This window comes from Pseudorasbora parva, chromosome 3 (genome assembly GCF_024679245.1).
Source record: "Pseudorasbora parva isolate DD20220531a chromosome 3, ASM2467924v1, whole genome shotgun sequence".
NCBI classification, from domain to species: Eukaryota; Metazoa; Chordata; class Actinopteri; order Cypriniformes; family Gobionidae; genus Pseudorasbora; species Pseudorasbora parva.
Window position 1 is genome coordinate 53,991,855 of NC_090174.1, and position 19,576 is coordinate 54,011,430.

At 37.3% G+C, this 19,576-nt stretch overlaps 1 protein-coding gene across 3 annotated transcripts in view; it reads left to right on the top strand.

Moving 5' to 3' along the window:
* nos1 (nitric oxide synthase 1 (neuronal)) overlaps nucleotides 1-19,576 on the top strand; it is a 101,761-nt gene that overhangs the window by 25,956 nt on the left and 56,229 nt on the right. For all 3 annotated transcript variants that reach the window (XM_067439497.1, XM_067439498.1, XM_067439496.1), the window contains exons 3-4: nucleotides 740-866; nucleotides 16,791-16,928. In XM_067439497.1, coding sequence (XP_067295598.1) covers nucleotides 740-866; nucleotides 16,791-16,928 — 265 coding nt within the window. The remainder of the gene's footprint in view (nucleotides 1-739; nucleotides 867-16,790; nucleotides 16,929-19,576) is intronic.

A 19,576-nucleotide genomic window follows, 5' to 3' on the forward strand; every position in this document is an offset into this window, starting at 1 on the left:
AACAAACAAGGCAAAGATTAGGAACGGCCTCAGAGTGTTTTATGGTTTGAAAAAAGTTCACACTTAACCAAGTTTATTTTCTGTATTACTAAACAAATTCTAATTGGGCTTGGAATTTCAATCTGGCTGGTAAAATGGCAGCATGTCATCCAAAACAAATCATGCTTCTCTAACTCTTCTCACATTTGTGATGAATGTGCTACTATAAATCCCATCATGCAATGCAAAGTCAGCTAGAAGGAATGTTCTTTAAGTGTTTTATTGCATTTTTAAATGTGCATTATATATCTGATCGCATGGGTTATTAGGCACTAGCTAAATCTGATTATGAAATAAAATGAATATGAATGGAATTGAGGCATCAAATATCTATCTATCTATCTATCTATCTATCTATCTATCTATCTATCTATCTATCTATCTATCTATCTATCTATCTATCTATCTATCTATCTATCTATCTATCTATCTATCTATCTATCTATCTATCTATCTATCTATCTATCTATCTATCTATCTATCTATCTATCTATCTATCTATCTATCTATATATCTATCTATTCTATTTGGTTGATTATGACTGACTATGACTGGACTAGATGTAATACACTTAGATTAATAACAATGGACAATTTCTTTTTTTTCTCCCAAATGTGTTTTAAGCAGTTGTTCATACACCTAGACTGTTTTTATTCTGGCTGATGTTTGAGGTGTGACCTGAACTGTTTGTGACTTTCAGAGACCTTGGTGTGGGAAATGGACAGAACGCCCAGCTGGCGTCGGATAACGACAGAGTGTTTGATGACCTCTGGAGAAAGGACAACATGCCTACGGTGCTTAACAACCCTTACTCAGAGAGTGACAAGGTAAAATAAGTCTAAATGGCTTTACTTGTGGCTTTGAAGGACTGCGAGTGAGTCAGCAATCTATCATTATTTGTTTTTCTGTTTTGAAGGTGCAAGTTCAGAAATATTGAAGCTGTACTTACTGTAAAAATGGCCTGATCTGCTCGACGGCTGGCAGACATTCAATGTCCTATTCTTAAAAATAATTACAGGACATTGTTCCACAAACATTAATTAATGTTCTAATTCTTTAGATGAACTGTACTTAAATGTACTGGGGTTTTAAAGCAGAGGTTCTCAACTCATGGATCACATAGGTCTATTCTCTTAGGTCATGGACAGCAGTGAAAATCAATGCTAGTTACTGCCAATAAAATGTTGTGTTTTCATGTTTTATGGGGACATTACATAGACATAATGATTTTTTTATACTGTACAAACTGTATTTTGAATCTACTCCTAAACCTACCCATCGAAAACGTTAAAAAAAAAATCTCTTAGTATGATTTATAACTTTTTTTTCTCATGAGGACATAAAAATGTCCCCACAAGGACAAGCATTTCAGATATTGCCATCTTTGTGGGGGATACTTCCTTCCATGGCTTCAAATCTCAAGTTGACAGTTAAGCCCAAGCCTCCGTTAATAATTCTAAAACAACATTTTATAAGTGGTAACAAAGGAACGTTGAGTCATTGAGAACAGGTAAGCGTTGGTGAACATTGAGAACATTGAAGCTTATTGTATTATGTAAAGTAGAGTATTATAAGAGAGAGATCAACTAAATGAGTGTATTATCCTCATCCTTATCTGATAGCATTCATTCTTCAGGTTAATGTCCATAATATTATATCCATTTTAAAACAATCAGCTTAAACGTCCACTGAAGAAAGCAATATCTTTGTCTTTGTACTTTTAGTCTTTCCATGACAGCAATAAAACAACTTTATTTACAACCAGTCACTCATAAAGACAGTCTTTATAATGTAACTTTAAATTAAGTCCATACCTCATCCACTAACAGACCTTTTCTTAAAAATAGTAACAAGAAATAAATACAGTTAAACAAACAAAAGCAGTGCTCTAGTACAGGATTTAAGTTAAACACAATAAAACAAATAATAGATGAACCAAGATTGCCCATTTGATACACACCAAATTAATTATATCTCATGTTTAATCACTATCTACATACAGTAAGAGCCAGTGACAAATTCCTGAAGAACTGGCCGAGATAAAGCTGTTGTACCCGAAAGCCTCAGAAAGCGATAAAAACATTTGAATAAGATTTATTTAAAGTTTGTTTGCAATGAGTATCAAATAGATGAACTGATAAAGTTATTTGGCGTAGGCCCCGTGCATAGTCTGGAACTGTAGGGTAATGGATACTTACAAATTCCTGCAATTGTGGATGGGTGTGAACTTTGGTGTCAGTATCTGCGAATGTAATAATGGGTGGGAACAGAACTTATATACTACAGAAGATGAATAATAATTTGCTAGCTAGATAATTAGTGAATGGTGAAACATTGGAGTCTTCCACGTAGAACTATCTTGCTAGAGCTCCCATTTCTCAACGGGTACATGATTGCTGAACGGCCGTTGACGGCCTGGAGCTCACATCTGCAAAAGTGTCAAAAAAAAGAGGGGAAAAAAAGGAAAAAAGGCCAATGTTTATATATGAGTCATATATTTGATGTCTATATAACTACATTCCCATCTAAAAAAAAACACACCCTCTTAAAACTACATTTCGGGACGCAACAACAGTATTATTTGTAAAAATTAAAATGGGGTTTGTTGATAAAAAAAAAAGATGAAACGGTCCCAGTGCTGATACTGGGAGAACATCACACGGCTGGAAAAGGCTCTCAGCCAATCAGATTAGAGAACCAGAACGAACTGTTCAAATCAAGTAACCTTTATTTATATAGTGCTTTTAACGAAACAATGCAGATTGTTTCAAAGCAGCTTGTTTTAGAGCAGCTTCACAGTGTTAACAGGAAAATAATGCAACAGAATTTTTTTCCGGCTGTACAGCCGCTCTGGAGAAAACAGTAATGTCATCCAGCTCAGATAAATTATCATATAGTTTCAATGTGGGCAGATCACAGATCAGTACCGTAATATAGTTAAATATTTAGTGTCCCCAACTAAACAAGGCAAAAGAAGCGACGTTGGCAAGGAACCCAAACTCCATCAGGTGACATAATGGACGAAAACACCTTGGGAGAAACCAGGCTCTATCGAGGTGCCAGTTCTCCTCTGGCCAACAAACAACCAGTGTATGATTATTCTTGAAGCAAACATTACTGGTCAGATATCAGATTAGATCAGATCATTCAGAATAGTTGTCCAGTTCCATCTGTTTGCCTCATGCCTGCATTTGTCTCCTGCAGGAGACAGGTTTGTTGAGGATCAGTGCCACTGGATGTCATGGCCATGAGGCCTTCACAGGGGTGTATAATGCTTTAAAGGTCCCATGGCATGAGCTTTTTATTTTATGAGGTTTTTCAACATTAATATGAGTTCCCCTAGCCTGAATATTGTCCCCAAGCGCTAAAAATTTTGATCGGTGTAAACCGAGTTCTGGCTGTCTTTCTCTACCTTTGAGTAAATGAGAGCTCAGAGGAGCTGATCTTCAGTTCTCCTGTTATGACGTCATATCAGGAAAGGTTTCCTCTCCTTCCACTGCTTCGCCCGCCCAGAGAATTAGTAGAAAATAGATTCAGTTTATCAGTCGCGATGTCAGCACAGGCTTTATCGTATGGTTTCGACAGCACCGCCAGTGACTAAAATGATCAACTCCACGTCGTTTCTGTTAGCAGCATGAAAAAAATCCGTTATTTAAATGATTAAACTACAGAGATCGATCAAAGAACACTCTTTATAATGTCCAAATCTGTCAATCACTCGTATATCTGCAGTACACTGAATGACGCTGCTCAACAGAAGCTCTTACTGTATTCATGTCAATGTCGTGTTTGCTGTGGTGAAAGCATTTTGTGAGAGAAATAACATTGCAAAGTTCACTCGTGTTTTTTCAGAGCTCTCAGATACAAACAAAATAAACTTGCGCTCTCAACAACTCGGTACAATAACAGTTTCTCAGCAATCTTTCCCCAGCTCCGTTTCTCTCTGTCTCTCTCTCTGTGTACTGGCAGTGCTGCAGCAATCATGCGGTTTTACAATTGCTAGAAACGAATGAAATCAAATGAAAACGAACTGATATATGAATATATAGTGGATATACACTTTTATAACATTTTTAGTTTTATGAATGATCTGAAAAAACTGTAATGTTACTTTAAGCTTGTTTTCAAAAGAACCTTATAGAAAACACTGAATTTCTTGAACCAACAATAAATAAATAAATAAATAAATAAATAAATAAATAAATAAATAAATAAATAAATAAATAAATAAATAAATAAATAAATAAAAACTTTATTTGGGAGAATTTCAAACTTTTCCCTTATACAGGTCCTTCTCAAAAAATAGCATATTGTGATAAAGTTAATTATTTTCCATAATGTAATGATACAAATTAAACTTTCATATATTTTAGATTCATTGCACACCAACTGAAATATTTCAGGTCTTTTATTGTTTTAATACTGATGATTTTGGCAAACAGCTCATGAAAACCCAAAATTCTCAAAAAATTAGCATATCATGAAAAGGTTCTCTAAACGAGCTATTAACCTAATCATCTGAATCAACTAATTAACTCTAAACACCTGCAAAAGATTCCTGAGGCTTTTAAAAACTCCCAGCCTGGTTCATTACTCAAAACCGCAATCATGGGTAAGACTGCCGACCCGACCCTGTCCAGAAGGCCATCATTGACACCCTCAAGCGAGAGGGTAAGACACAGAAAGACATTTCTGAACGAATAGGCTGTTCCCAGAGTGCTGTATCAAGGCACCTCAGTGGGAAGTCTGTGGGAAGGAAAAAGTGTGGCAAAAAACCGCTGCACAACGAGAAGAGGTGACCGGACCTTGAGGAAGATTGTGGAGAAGGACCGAGGAAGACTGGGGAGAAGGAAATGCCAAAATGCCTGAAGTCCAGTGTCAAGAACCCACAGTCAGTGATGGTCTGGGGTGCCATGTCAGCTGCTGGTGTTGGTCCACTGTGTTTTATCAAGGGCAGGGTCAATGCAGCTCGCTATCAGGAGATTTTGGAGCACTTCATGCTTCCATCTGCTGAAAAGCTTTATGGAGATGAAGATTTGGTTTTTCAGCACGACCTGGCACCTGCTCACAGTGCCAAAACCACTGGTAAATGGTTTACTGACCATGATATTACTGTGCTCAATTGGCCTGCCAACTCTCCTGAGCTGAACCCCATAGAGAATCTGTGGGATATTGTGAAGAGAAAGTTGAGAGACGCAAGACCCAACACTCTGGATGAGCTTAAGGCCGCTATCGAAGCATCCTGGGCCTCCTTAACACCTCAGCAGTGCCACAGGCTGATCACCTCCATGCCACGCCGCATTGAAGCAGTCATTTCTGCAAAAGGATTCCCGACCGAGTATTGAGTGCATAACTGAACATAATTATTTGGTTTTAAGGTTGACTTGACTTTTTTTTGTATTAAAAACACTTTTAATATGGGGTTAATATGGTTATATTTTGATAACTTTTAACATAAACTTTTCTTTTATTGGTCGGATGAAACATGCAAATTTTTTGAGATAGGAATTTGGGGTTTTCATGAGCTGTATGCCAAAATCATCAGTATTAAAACAATAAAAGACCTGAAATATTTCAGTTGGTGTGCAATGAATCTAAAATATATGAAAGTTTAATTTTTTAGAAGGACCTGTATATAAAAAAATGCAATGCTCACAAAAAACTAAAATACAATACACCCATGCTTGAAATTATCTACAAAATAAGATTTAAATTGACTCTGCTGCACGTCAAGAAGTTCAAGCTTAATTAGCTGCAGAAGTACTTCAATTCTTCAAGTAGGGTTACTCGCAAGTAACTAAATGAAAGCCTTTCTCTAGTGCCTGTCACGTGATCTTCTCTGTACCTGCCAGCACAGTGCTGGTGTAGCATGTGTTTCTACCATCCTGGTTGTGGGGGTAGCAGTGCTTACATTTCACATCAGGCCATGACTCTCTCATCTGGCTCTTGTGACGCATTATCCCTCTGAAAGAAACCGGATGGATGGAGGCGATCCAAAAAAGCAGAGGAATGAATGGATGCAGCTGTGTGGTCCAAGTTGCTCTCTTTCTCTCTCTCTCCTTCGCGTAATACAGTGTCTGGTGGATGATTAATCATCAGTGAGTAAGATGAGGAGGGGGAGAGTGAGAGAATACAAGAGAAATAGAAAGACAAGAACATGGGACCTAGCATGTGATTGTTGCACATGATGCCTGACACTATTAGTGTGACAGAAAGATGCAATGACTGTTGAGATGATATATGAACCCTTAGAGCATGTCCTAACCAGGCACAGAGTTTCCAGCAACAAGCCTTTTGTCCATCCGCATAAGTGCAAAACTGCTGCAGCCAATCCGACAACATCTAATGCAGGCTATAATATGTGACCAGTCACGGAAAATAGGGACACAAGTCGGTTCTGGGGCATTTTGAGTTGTTCACAGATTCTGAAAGTGTAGTCTCCAAGCTTTCCAACGATGTGTAACACATGGAAATCTGATAATATTTGGAGAAGTTGTGGCCATCTGAATTTAGGCCTTTAGAAAAGTGTAAACGAGAGAAAACAGCCTCTAAACTTTTGCAGTTCTCACCTGTTCTCACCTGCTGGGAGTGACAATAGGGCTCATTTACATCTCATTTAGATAAGCCATACCCCCTGTAAAGCTGCATAGTTGCTAGTAACGACAGACGCAACGAGACAAATCGGGCCGCAGTCACACCAGTCAATTCAAGCAATTGAAGCATTATTCAAATTAATAGCAGATGTTAACATTACCATCTAAAAGGCCATTATAGTAATGGCGGTTTTTGGCAAGTGATACGATGCTAACGATTACAATTAAAACTGAGCTAGCTAATAACAAGGCTACGTGTTCTTAGAATAAAATTCACCCCATAACAGAAAAGTATTCTTGCAGATCTCGATGCCTCCAATGAAATAAGTCGCTCGGGCACACTTTCTCTTTGTCGGGGTCTTCTTTGTGGATGTAACCATCTCCGAAGTTTGCACTGTGCGTCTGTTTGCCTCTAAATGTCCAATAATTTGCATGTCCTGTCACTCTTTTTACGCAGCTAAAGAATCCAGCTGTATGTTGTACATAATGTCTGAAGAAAGCTTGTGGCTACAGGACTGTCTGACATGCAGAGAGTTCTCTTTTATCCTCGTGTAGCATTTTCAGTCAAAGTTACGGATTTTCCCCATTTCGCTGTCTTTATCCCCATCAAAAGTTACTATCGATATAGCCTCTGATATCTTACGGTCCAACTCGTCTGACGCCAGTCTGATACATTCTTCCTCGTCTTCATCTTCGCTCAATTGTAGATTAGGGGAATTATACAGTCTTATTATGGCGCTTTCATCGTCACTCTGATTGTCTTCAGAATCTGTGAGCGCTTGTTCATAAGCATCCGGCTTGACGAAGAAGTACTTCGAAACATTTCCGGTGTAACGGCCATGGTTCAGCTTGTCTGCGATCATCTTTGCGGCGTCCATCTTCATTGAATTTTGACATCAGCTAGAGCCGGCCAGAGCGCTGCATAATAAGTAGCCACGCTTCCCTCGGAGGGCGGGTACAATAAGAAAAGAAACAAAAGCCGGCTTATCCCGTATGGAAATACACATAGACAATGACACGACCCTACTGCGTGCTAGAATCTCCGAAAACAAGCCGATTTCAACCTCAAAATGTACGCTTTTAAATATACCAATACTGCTTTCTCAAAAACGGAGAGTTTTTCAAATTTTCGTGATCTCAACTAAAAGATTCTGCCAAAAAACGAAAATCACAAAATTTGAAAAAAAAAAAAATGCTTCTTTCGCATTTTGCGCGAAAGTTGTGCTGCACATATAGTAGGTCACATATAGTAGTGGCTATGTAGTGCAATGTGTGTGATTTGCAAAATATTATGGTTTATCCTTTGTTGCTTATTGGGGCGTTTTTTTGCATCAGGTTAGGACAGAAGCTAAAGTTTTTAAAGTGAAACTTAGCTGGAGGATGGAGGAGTGAGGAAATGAGAAAGCATTAATTAGAGTATTGAGAAGCACTCCTTTATTAGTTGTTTCAGTTGTGTTTGATCAGGGTTGGAGCTGAACTTAGCAGGAAGTTAGATCTCCAGGAACAGGACTGGGAATCCCTGCACTACAGGTTTGAAGTAGACAAGCCATTTGCAACCAAGTCTGCTTAAAAAGGTGATTTGGGCTGTCAATTTCTATTTAGGGGATTTAGAACAGATTGCATTAAATTCATACTGTTAAAGGTGCACTATGTAGTATTTTTGCAGTAAAATATCCAAAAACCACTAGGCCGGTGTTATATATTTTGTTCAGTTGAGTACCTACAATATCCCAGAAGTTTCCAACTATTTGTAAATTGTGAGAAAATTGCTATTTTAACTAAGGACAGGGACGTTTCAGCATTGCATTTGAGGGAGTCGCCTGTCAATTGCGTCATATCTGCGTTACCCTCGGTTTTGGCTTTTATTTGACAGGAGCGCTTTCTTAGCAGTGTGAACAAGTTAACGCACGGAGTAACGTCATAACATCGTTTTGAACACACTTAAATGTATCTTATATGATAAACAGACCTACATTACCTCAAAATCATAACCGGAAGAGCAGATCTGTGCAGGCGCCCGGCGAATGTCTCCCGTCCCTTTATAATAAAAGTCCCGGTATTTGCGAGGCGGGTATTTGTTTAACAATCGCTCCAGCAGCTGTGCTCAGGTCCATAACACTCGGTCCTGCTCTGCTTTAGACTACAGTAACGTTAATAACCGCATGCATGAACGTGATTTCTGCCCGAGTCCTATTTTCCACCGGCTGTGATGAGAAGACCACATCTCCCAAGATGCTGCGCTCACACAATGCGTCATCAAACCACGATTTGTTTTGAATAGGCACCCTCTAGTGGACGGAAAGCTCCATAGTGCACCTTTAACTATAATTTGCATCATTGTTTACATTTGTTGGTACTAAAATTAATTACTTCAAAATTTAACCAACAGCCAAAAACATGCATGAATCGGGACCTGCACAATGTGCAGACGCACTAAATTAAACCACAACACAACGAAATCACCACAACACAATAGGGCTGTCAACGAATATTCTAAATTTGAATATATATATTCGAATCGTTTTTAAAAAACGAATTTCGAAGGTGAAAATGAATCGTTTAAATCGTAAAAAAAAAAAAAAAAAACGGAAAAAAAAATCCCCCACCGCGGTAGTAGAGGCGTGGCTGTCTGCTTTGCGAGTGAGCGCGCGCATGGGGGTTAAGGGACAGGTCACAGGAGTAACTGCTGAAAGCCCAGATGTTCGAATAGTTTGAATATTCGTGTTTGTTTTAGAGGGAATATTCGAACGTCATTTTTGAGCAATTTTGACAGCCCTACAACACAACAAAATCACCACAAAACAACGAAATCGGCACAACACAACGAAATCACCACAACACAACGGAAACAAGCCACAACACAACGTAATCACCACAACACAATGAAATCGCCACAACACAACGGAAACAAGCCACAACACAACGTAATCACCACAACACAATGAAATCGGCACAACACAACGAAATCACCACAACACAACGGAAACAAGCCACAACACAACGTAATCACCACAACACAATGAAATCGCCACAACACAACGGAAACAAGCCACAACACAACGTAATCACCACAACACAATGAAATCGCCACAACAAAACAAAGTCACCACAACACAACGAAAATGCTCTCAACCACGAGGGGGTCTCGGTGTGCAATAAAGTTAGTTTTCTTTGCCATTGCTCTATAGATTGGCCAGTCTTACGAAGATATAAACACTACGATCAGTTTTAAGTGTGTAACCATTAAATATCGACATGAAATATCAATTCAAAATCACCTACATGTATAGCTGCATATTTATACTCGTGAACGTCTTTACACGCTATCACGATGCTTGGTGCCCAAGGGAATGTCTGCCAATTGCACCAAGTAGTTGAAATGTATAATTTTATTAATTAAAATTGACTTTTTTGTTTTGTTTAAATAATCAAATTCCAATGTTGTGCATTATTGAGTGTTTTTAAAGGTTAAAAGTAATTTTAATTTTAATTTATACAAATTATATGTTTCAACTGCATGGTGCAATTGGCAGACATTCCCTTGGGCATCAAGCGTTGTGATAGCGACTAAAGACGTTCACGAGTATAAATATGCAGCTATAAAGCATGTGGGTAATTTTGAATTGATATTTTATATTGATATACAATGGTTACGCACTTAAAACTGATAGTAGTGTTTATATCTTTGTAAGACTGACCGAGGTCGAGAGCATTTCCGTTGTGTTTGCGGCTTGTTTCTGTTGTGTTGTGACAATTTCGTTGTGATTTAATTTAGTACGGCTGCACTACTGGGCCACTGTAAATTACAATGAAGAAAACGCTCACAAAAATTGAGGCGTGACACCACAACTCATCCACAATGGAGAACAAATTCAAACACACACAAACATAGGCCTACAGTATAACAAGCATAACATTCAAAAAGAAAGGTAAAAACGGTAAAGTGGGGGATATTAGCTGCTTCTTTTTTCACTGGGGCAAATCACATTTCACTGGGGAGTCCCCAAAACTTCCTGAAAAGCGTTTTAATGGGGAGACCCCAAACCTCCTCAGTGTACATCCTAATGCCCGGTACACAATGTACAATTTTGGGTTGTCCCAGATGAAAGATAACTGTGACGATTTCTGTGGTCAGTGAGAGAGATGTTCAAAGATGGCCGTTGTCATGGTCTTGCGACCAAATATAGCCTGCGATAATTTTCCGACACTGTCAGAAATTTTGCATGATCATTTCACAGTGTGTGCTACAACCTACGTCTACTGACTAGCCAATAAAAATGCAACATGAAATGCCGTTTTTTATTCTTTTTCCTAGCCACGACCTCATTCATATTCCTCTCTTTCGCTTCCTCTTCTTTTTCTTAGCTCGCGTGATAAATGTAACTTCTAAAGTGTGATTCATCTTGCTTTACTTGTTTACCACTACATACTGATGATGTTTTATTCTTCTACTATCTTGCGCCGTAGCCTACGATTCATTAGGCGTCATCATCATACAGCCATACATCCCGTACCTAAGCTTATTAGATCCATGTCATGCAGTGTGACTTGTAATGATCTTAAAGGTTTGCCGAAATCGCAAGCATAAACGGACAGTGCATGAGGGTTAAAAGTGTGTGTTATTCAGTCACATTGACCTTATCTGGCTAGCCAGATATGACATTATCTACAAAAGCTAAGAGTCGATAACACATTCCCTTGTACCTTCCAATCTTCACTTCGCTCTGACAGTTTGAGACCTTGGCTACTCTCTAATAACATGTTATAATAGAAGTGCATGTTGACATTTTGCACTTTTAGCATATTCTCACTGACACACACTGGTGAGTAATGAATTTGCTCGAGCATGCTCAGAATATTGTCCACACACTGTTTGATCTACAGAATATACCTGCTGAGCTGATGATAAGTGAGTGTTCTCTTTAGACAATTTCAAACTTGTTTTACATGTCAAGCTGTAAATGGAACAGCTTGTTTTATGTAAGAAATGTAAGAAGTACTCTGGAAAGCTAACCTTGCTGACACTAGACAGAATGCATGTTTCATTGCTTTAGCGATTGCAAACACATTAAAGCAACACAGGTGCAATGTTTTGAAATGTTTGAGATGATAATAACCTTTCAGTCTGCCTGTTTTTTTAGAAATGTGCTGAGTTTTCCAAGGCTAACAGCAGTGCCCTGTATAATTGAAGCACTAATAAGGCTCGCTCGCCCAGTGGTAGTGGTGCGAAGCAGTTGGACAGATGAGCTGCTAACATCATTAAACAATGATGTTGCCGCCTTTGAAGCTCTGCATGAAAAATATGCTATATTATTTTATCATCTACATTTTTGTTAATTCCATTCCCTCATAAGTTTAATACAGCATTCCACCAATTCAAAAATATGTGATTTAATAATTGCAATGATACTAAATGCATATTTACCATTAGCTATTATCACTTAAGCACCCATAAAAAAAGTTCTGTTGATATTTATTTATCATGTCAAAGGCTGTATTTACATTGAAAATATTCGATTTTAATTATGTATGACTAAATTAGAAAATGCTGTAATGTAGAATCCCTTTAGTACAACATATGTATATAAATATGTGAATATTCAATATTTTCAGATTAATGGTAGGGCTGGGCAAGCTAACGCATTATTATCATGTTAAAGCATTTATTAATTAACGCCGACAATTATTTTATCGCGCATTAACGCAGTTATTTATTATTATATTGAAAGGCCGTTGCTCACTGCCTCTGAATACACATACAGACAAACCATTGGTCACAGGAGAATATAACACTGTAGCCCTAAGCCAAGGGCTTGACATTCTTTGTCTGGGACAAATGGGACAAATAAAATATAAAAATAACCAGAAACGCAAGAATGATCCAGATTTTTTGGTTGTTTTTATTATATTCAATGTAAACAGCAGCGATTGATGAGTGTATCTCTGCCTCTGGTACGTTAACAAGTCGTGTTGAGGCTCGCACTGCCTGTCTCTTTATGTGAAAGACATTTGTGGAGAAATCAAAACAATTGAGCAGCAATAAACTCACAGAAGAAACATACTGGGGTAAAACTGAGTTTTTTGTAGTTGTTGATATTTATGATTTATGATATTGTTAATAACACAATTCGACTTTGCAATCGTGAATTGTGTAGCACAAATGGTGTATCCTAGTTCAATAAACAAGTACCCTAATTAATATTAAGTTAGGCTACTTACATTTTAGATCCAAGCAACCTTTTTTTGTTCCATTTCACCCATGATTTCACCGACGAAAATAGTTCCAGAGGAAAGCAACACTCAGCGCGGTGTTTTGTTACTAAATGATTCAGCGTTTTGAATGAATCATTTGAATAAACGACTCAATGACTCACTTATGAAGATGATCACTTGCTGCCCCCTATTGGCGGTTATGTTTAAAAGTATGATTGCATGTTTTATTTAGAACATCAATCTTTTAACATTTTTTATTGCAGCTGTATGTTTTGCAGTTTAAATTATTTAATTTGATTAGTAACAGCCTATAGTGTTTTTACTATCATAACTGGATTTATTAATCAAATATAAGAATTTAACAGGAAAGATGATGCATGCATTTAATAAGATTTTAAAAAATGGCCTTTATAAAATTAAATAACGCCCTGGGGTGAATATCACAAATATGCAGATTTAAGTCAGCCTATGTAAAAGCTGAACACTGATGAGAATATTACTACAGAATCAATATATGTATACCACCAATTTAATTGAATTTGATTAAATTAATGTTTAAGTTGATATTTACAATTGATATATATAACTTTTAACTCCTGTAAAAAGCACCTTATTTGTTTAAAGTGTTTGCAAACCATATGCTATTGCACTTTTGTTCGTTTAGCAGCACTTTTGTATTCATTATTGAATTTTGCGCATACTGCGATTAATCACAATTAATCACAGAAAATCATGCGCTTAATCGCGATTAAACAAACGTTGCCCAGCTCTAATTAATGGCAATGCAAATAATTTTGACTCATTTTTTAATCTTTTTTTTGCATGCATTTCATAAGATGTTGCATTGTTAATGCTATTTAAGCATCAATTAAGCATCAATTAAACTATTTCAGCCCTCATAATTATATGAATATTGCAATATATGAATCAATATTTACATGTTTTTGATTTGTCATGCAAATTATTTTAACATGACATTGTTTTATTTGCATGTATTTAGGAGATGTTACTTTAATTGATGCCATTTAATATACACTTCTCTCCACTAATATTGGCAACTTCTGTAAATGTAAGCAAAGGCTGCTGTAAATACAAATCTGCATGGTTTATCCCTTTTGATCTTTCATTAAAGAAATAACACAATTCTAAACTTTCATTGAAGTAAAATAATATAAATCACATTTTTAGTTCATGTTGGCCACAATAATTTGAACCCAATTATTGTAACGTCCTTTTTGCCAAGACGACAGCTCTGAGTCTTCTTCTATAATGCCTGATGAGTTTGGAGAACACCTGACAAGAGATCAGAGACCGTTCCTCCATACAGAACCTCTCCAGATCCTCCAGATTCACAGAGCTTCTCTTCAACTCTCTCATTTTCTATAGGGTTCAGCAGGTCAGGGGACTGGGCTGGTCATGGCAGAAGCTTCATTTTGTGCTCAGTGTTTGTGCTCGTCCTGATGGAAGATCATTCACACCCCATTATAAGATTTCTAGCAGAGGCTGTCAGGTTTAGATTTTGTATCTATTAGTATTTGAGAGAATCAATGATGCCTGAATAAGATGTCCAGGACCTCCAGCAGAAAAATAGGCCCATATTTCAGTACTTGGATTACTTTTAATACATGTTTGAATCAAACCCATCTGATGCCAAAAAGCTCTTTTTGTTTCATCTGAGGACTGAACCAGGTCCTTTTTGAAGTTCTAGTTGTGTCTGGCAACTGAATTTGCTGATGTTTGTTTTTGGAGGAAAACAGAGGGTTTTTCTTGAAACCCTATCAAACAACATGTGGAGATGTAGGTACGGTTTGATCTCTTTTTTTTTTTTTTTTTTTTAAGCTTTCTGCCCCTAAGACTCAACTAATCTATGCAATTCTCCAGCTGTGATCCTTGGAGAGTCTTAGTCCACTCAAACTCTCCTACAAACACACGTTCTCTTCCAGGCAGTGTACCAATAATTTTGATAGATAGATAGATAGATAGATAGATAGATAGATAGATAGATAGATAGATAGATAGATAGATAGATAGATAGATAGATAGATAGACAGATAGACAGATAGACAGATAGATAGATAGATAGATAGATAGATAGATAGATAGATAGATAGATAGAATTTCTATGACATCCAAAGAAATACAGTCTTTTCAGCTGATTAGTCATTCCAGAATGTTTTATTTATTAGCAGCTTGTGAAAATTAGTTTGTCAAATCAGCTCGTGTTACTCTTTTACATAATAAAGCGTTGTGTGCAGCTTGTGTTAATACAGCTGTGGTGATAAGGATGAGACTTAGACAAAGCAGTTTCCCCCGCACTGCCTGTTGTCGAGCAAAGTTGAGCAGTGAAGGTGGGCTCTGGTGGTCTGTGAATGTTGCGTGAGTGTATGGAGTGCTTGTTTCTGAAGCGCTCTAGTGTGAGTAAGTGGTCTCCAAGTGTCGATGATGTTGCCGATTATTCCACCCCGCTCGCTCATGTGGTTGTGTGTGTGTGTGTGTGTGTCAGTCGTTGCTCAGGGCGACGCTGTCATGTACACAAAATCCTCAGTTGTAGTTTCCTTTTTCAATTTTACACCTTTTCTTTCGCACTGCCTTCCTGTCACAGTGTACGTTTATGTAAGGGTGTATCATGTCCGCTTTTTTTAAAACTTATGACAAGATTGTTCTGCTCATTCGTTCTTCTTCAGATGTCTCACGTGTTAACATGAGTGTGGTGCTTTCCGTGCCAGCCGAGTGTAGCGTGGCTTTGAGATAATAATCGTGTAGGTTGTGTAGCAAGAGACATATTTGTCTTCTGAGGAGAATCAAATCAATTGAGCATAAGGACGCCCACTATTCTTCCAGGGGACAGCGAACATAATGGGCCAAGGCTGATATTGAAGTTTGCATTCCTATCATCAGAAACCACCACAATTATGCAAGTGATATGGTACCGAAACCGTCAGCCTGTGAACTTGGTCTTCATAGGAATATAATGGCTGCTAGATTGATTTCCATTGGATCGAAGTCGTCTTTTGAATGGAAAGTCATTGAGAGTATTCTATTCTCTCTGGAAATCAAGCTCAATGAAATATTTCCTTAATAATGCTGATTATCCCTTTGACGCTTTGAGTAGGTCATTTCTTTCCTTTACCTGCTATTTGTTATAATAGTCACATAAGAATAAAGAACTTTGCAAAGAAAGTTGTTTTCTGTCAGATATCATCCGTGTTAATGACCAAACCCATTCTTTTAAAGAAATAGAAACTTGTCTGCTTAATATGTATTCTTATTATTCTTATAATTATTATTATTATTATGCTTTTTATGTGTGACTGATTTAAAAATACAATGTGTGATCACCTTTTAGCACAACTCTCATATGAATATGTGAGTATATAAATCAGTATTTTGATATTTTTGGCATAGCATTGTTTAGTCACACTTTAATTTAGGGTTCAGTTCTTACTATTAAGTAAGTATTAACTATGACTTTTGCCTCAATAAACTCCTAATTACTGCTTATTAATAGTTAGTAAGGTTAAGTTTAGGTATTGGGTAGGACTAATTAAGAGATGTGGAATATGGTCATGTGCTTTATGAATACTAATAAACAGCCAATATCCTAGTAATACGGATGCTAATAAGTAACTAGTTAATAGTGAGAAGTGGTGTTAAAAATAAAGCGTTATCCATTTTTTTATGTGCATGTATTTTAGTAGGAGATGTTGCATGTTTAATGCCATTTAATATTCTTTGAGAAGTAAAAGGCTGGTTTTGTTTAATGGCCTAAAAAGAGAGTTAAATTATCAGTGTTGATAATCTTTTGAAGTTTTTGAACTTTCTTTTGAACTGTACTTGGAGAGTGTTGTAGGAATTGTTCCTGCAATACAGAGAGTCATTTAGTGTTTGCTAATAGACAAATTAGAAGCAACTTGCTAATACTGTGCAATGTTTGTTCCTCCACAGCCGCAAACGCATGGAAGAGTTTCCCCAACTAAGACTGTTCAGAATGGAAGTCCCTCCAAATGTCCCAGATTCATGAAAGTGAAGAACTGGGAAACTGGAGCTTTGTACAATGATACTCTACATCACAACTCCAGCACGGTATGTTTGATGTTCACCTCAAAGCTTAAATAAAGGGTTTGTATCTGTTAATGATCTATTTGCCATTTAATAAAGAAATATAATTTCAGACATCCCACATATTGATAGCGGCTCCCCGATAATTATACAATATCCTGGAAATAGTGTGGACATATTAATAACATGCCCTTTAAATGACACACAAAATACTGCACTATTGACTTTAGACCAAGATTTTGTTGGTCAGTGGCGCAGTCATTTTCAGTTGCTCAAAATAGCAAGGAGCCAACAATGCACCTAAACACTCATCATTTTCAGACCAGCACGCCTGGCCGAACAGATGGGTATAAAAAATGTGGCGCTGTACGTGAAAAAGTTAACTGCGTCGGGCTGAAACTAGAACACTTGCATTATATTGTGCCAGGCATTGTATTGCGCCGGGTATATGATGGGGCCCATCATGTGCATACAATTTAAATAAAATATGTAAAAATTGAACTGAGAACAATGAGAAGTAATTTTTCACATGTATTTTTAGTTTACCATTGAATAATGACTGAATACATAAGCTTAATCAACAAAATATTGTTTATTTATTTCAGTCCAGCAGACCAGCGCAATGTTTGCCATTAAGTATAGCAAAAGCATATTTGTGATATTTGAGGCTTGATGTGCTGCGGTGATACGCTAATTCCTTGTTGTATAGCTTGCACACAACCATGCTCTTGACGACGCTTCCATTCTTTCGTTTTTTTAAAACAAAATTTCCCATCCACGGGGCCAAGCAAAGCAGTCTCATCAGCTTCTTCGTTCATGTTCACTCATGCCCTGCGTCTCAATCAGCTCCCTAGTTCAGTAGTCAGGGTACTGATCAGGACATAAGTCAATGGGCTGACTCCCTGACCAGTGCCCTGACTACTGAACTAGGGAGCTGATTGAGACGCACCCATGGTTTGTTGTTGTCGTGACTCCGGAGCGAGCGCTAGTTGGTGTTCCAGTATAATCGGTCCGTCGAAACTCATTGATTGAAAAAAGTTCCGCGGTGCAAAAATAAGTGTGGTTACATTTTTTTTATATTTCTTTTTGCGTAATTAATTAACGCGTTAAAGTCACGTAATTAATTAATCTTAATTAACGCGTTAAAGTCCCGGCCCTAGTAAAAATGTTTGCAAGATAATAGGAAAGCACATTCACATGCACTTATCATTGTGCTTATCACAGCTTCACCACAGATAAATACTCATTGCTTAGTGACAGGACTCCATTGTATTCACGCTTTATCATTTACTTTATAAACAGGCAACTTACATTTGTTTACTGACGCACACGTTTGCACACACAGTCCAGCTGAGTCCCGCTGATGATGACTGATGGAAATTAGCTTGGCTTTTTCTATTGATTCTATTGATTATGAAAAATATGAAATGGATACTATTATTATTCTGCAATTTTTTCAGTCTCTGTAAACAAAGAGGGATCTTAAAACATTTTCTGTGTTCAAAACCATTAGGTTTCATTTCCTATTCAGGTGTGTCCAGAGTGATTTGATAACTACTAGAATGAAATATCAGGAATGGCTTAGTGTGAGAGGTTCATGCAGTTTTCACATTTCACATGTCGGAATTACCGTAATTACAAAATGCAAGATTTTAATACTTTTCACACACAAGATTGAACAGTTTCTATGGCAACACTCATAACACCAAAATGGATCCAAGTTGACCAAGAATACTTAATCACTACCTTAACTTGCCTCTTGCAAAAAAAAAAAAAAAAAAAAGGTTGCCAATAAAGTAGCTAGCTGCTGCCATCTAGGTTGTTTTTACATGATGTCACAGAACTCTGATTATTCTTAACTATTTATTTAACAAAAATAGGAGTTTTATAACTTGGAAACTCCTAATTATGGCAATTTGGGCATGACGCGAAACTAGAGCTGACTTTTGCTATTCACACTTGATTGCAATTTAACTGCTCCTATAGAATCCACATGTTGTGAACAATCTGAGGTTTTAAAATAGCTTTACCCTTCACGTTTGTACGACAACATGTTTGCAGAACTCTCAACATCTCTCTAAATCTGAATCAGCCTTCTAAGAGGGGGTTATGAAGTTCTGCGCACTTTCATGAGAGGGTGGCTTTGCATGCTAATTGATGCTAATTACAGATGGTATGATTTATAATATATCACATTCTGAAGGATTTTTGGGTTGAATCTCCAACTCTACAGAATGTGACAGCTGCAAGACTGCATTCACGATCCCTTACGGTTGGTGAATGCGAAGAAACTAATAAAAGTCCTATTTTATTTTTAACGTTCTTATGCTAAGCGCCATCCGTATTAATGCTTGTTTGGTTAGTCACACAGGTGTCCCTGTACATGCCACATGAATGGCAAGTAATGGTCGGGTTGCCCTGAGTTAGTTTATTGACAGCATAATGGGGAAAAGAAAATTAAAGAAACTGAAACATTCAATATGGTGCATGGAGGAAGAGTAGGAAAGCAGCAGTAGTAGTAGTAGTGATGGGTAGTGAACATTTTTACATGCTTTTTAACTTCAGTATTTGAATAAAATTAAGGATAAATATTTTAGTGCATTCGTGAAAACTAATAACTCGCCCTTTGTGGTTTATTTTATGCACAATAATTATAATTTGGTGGACACCAT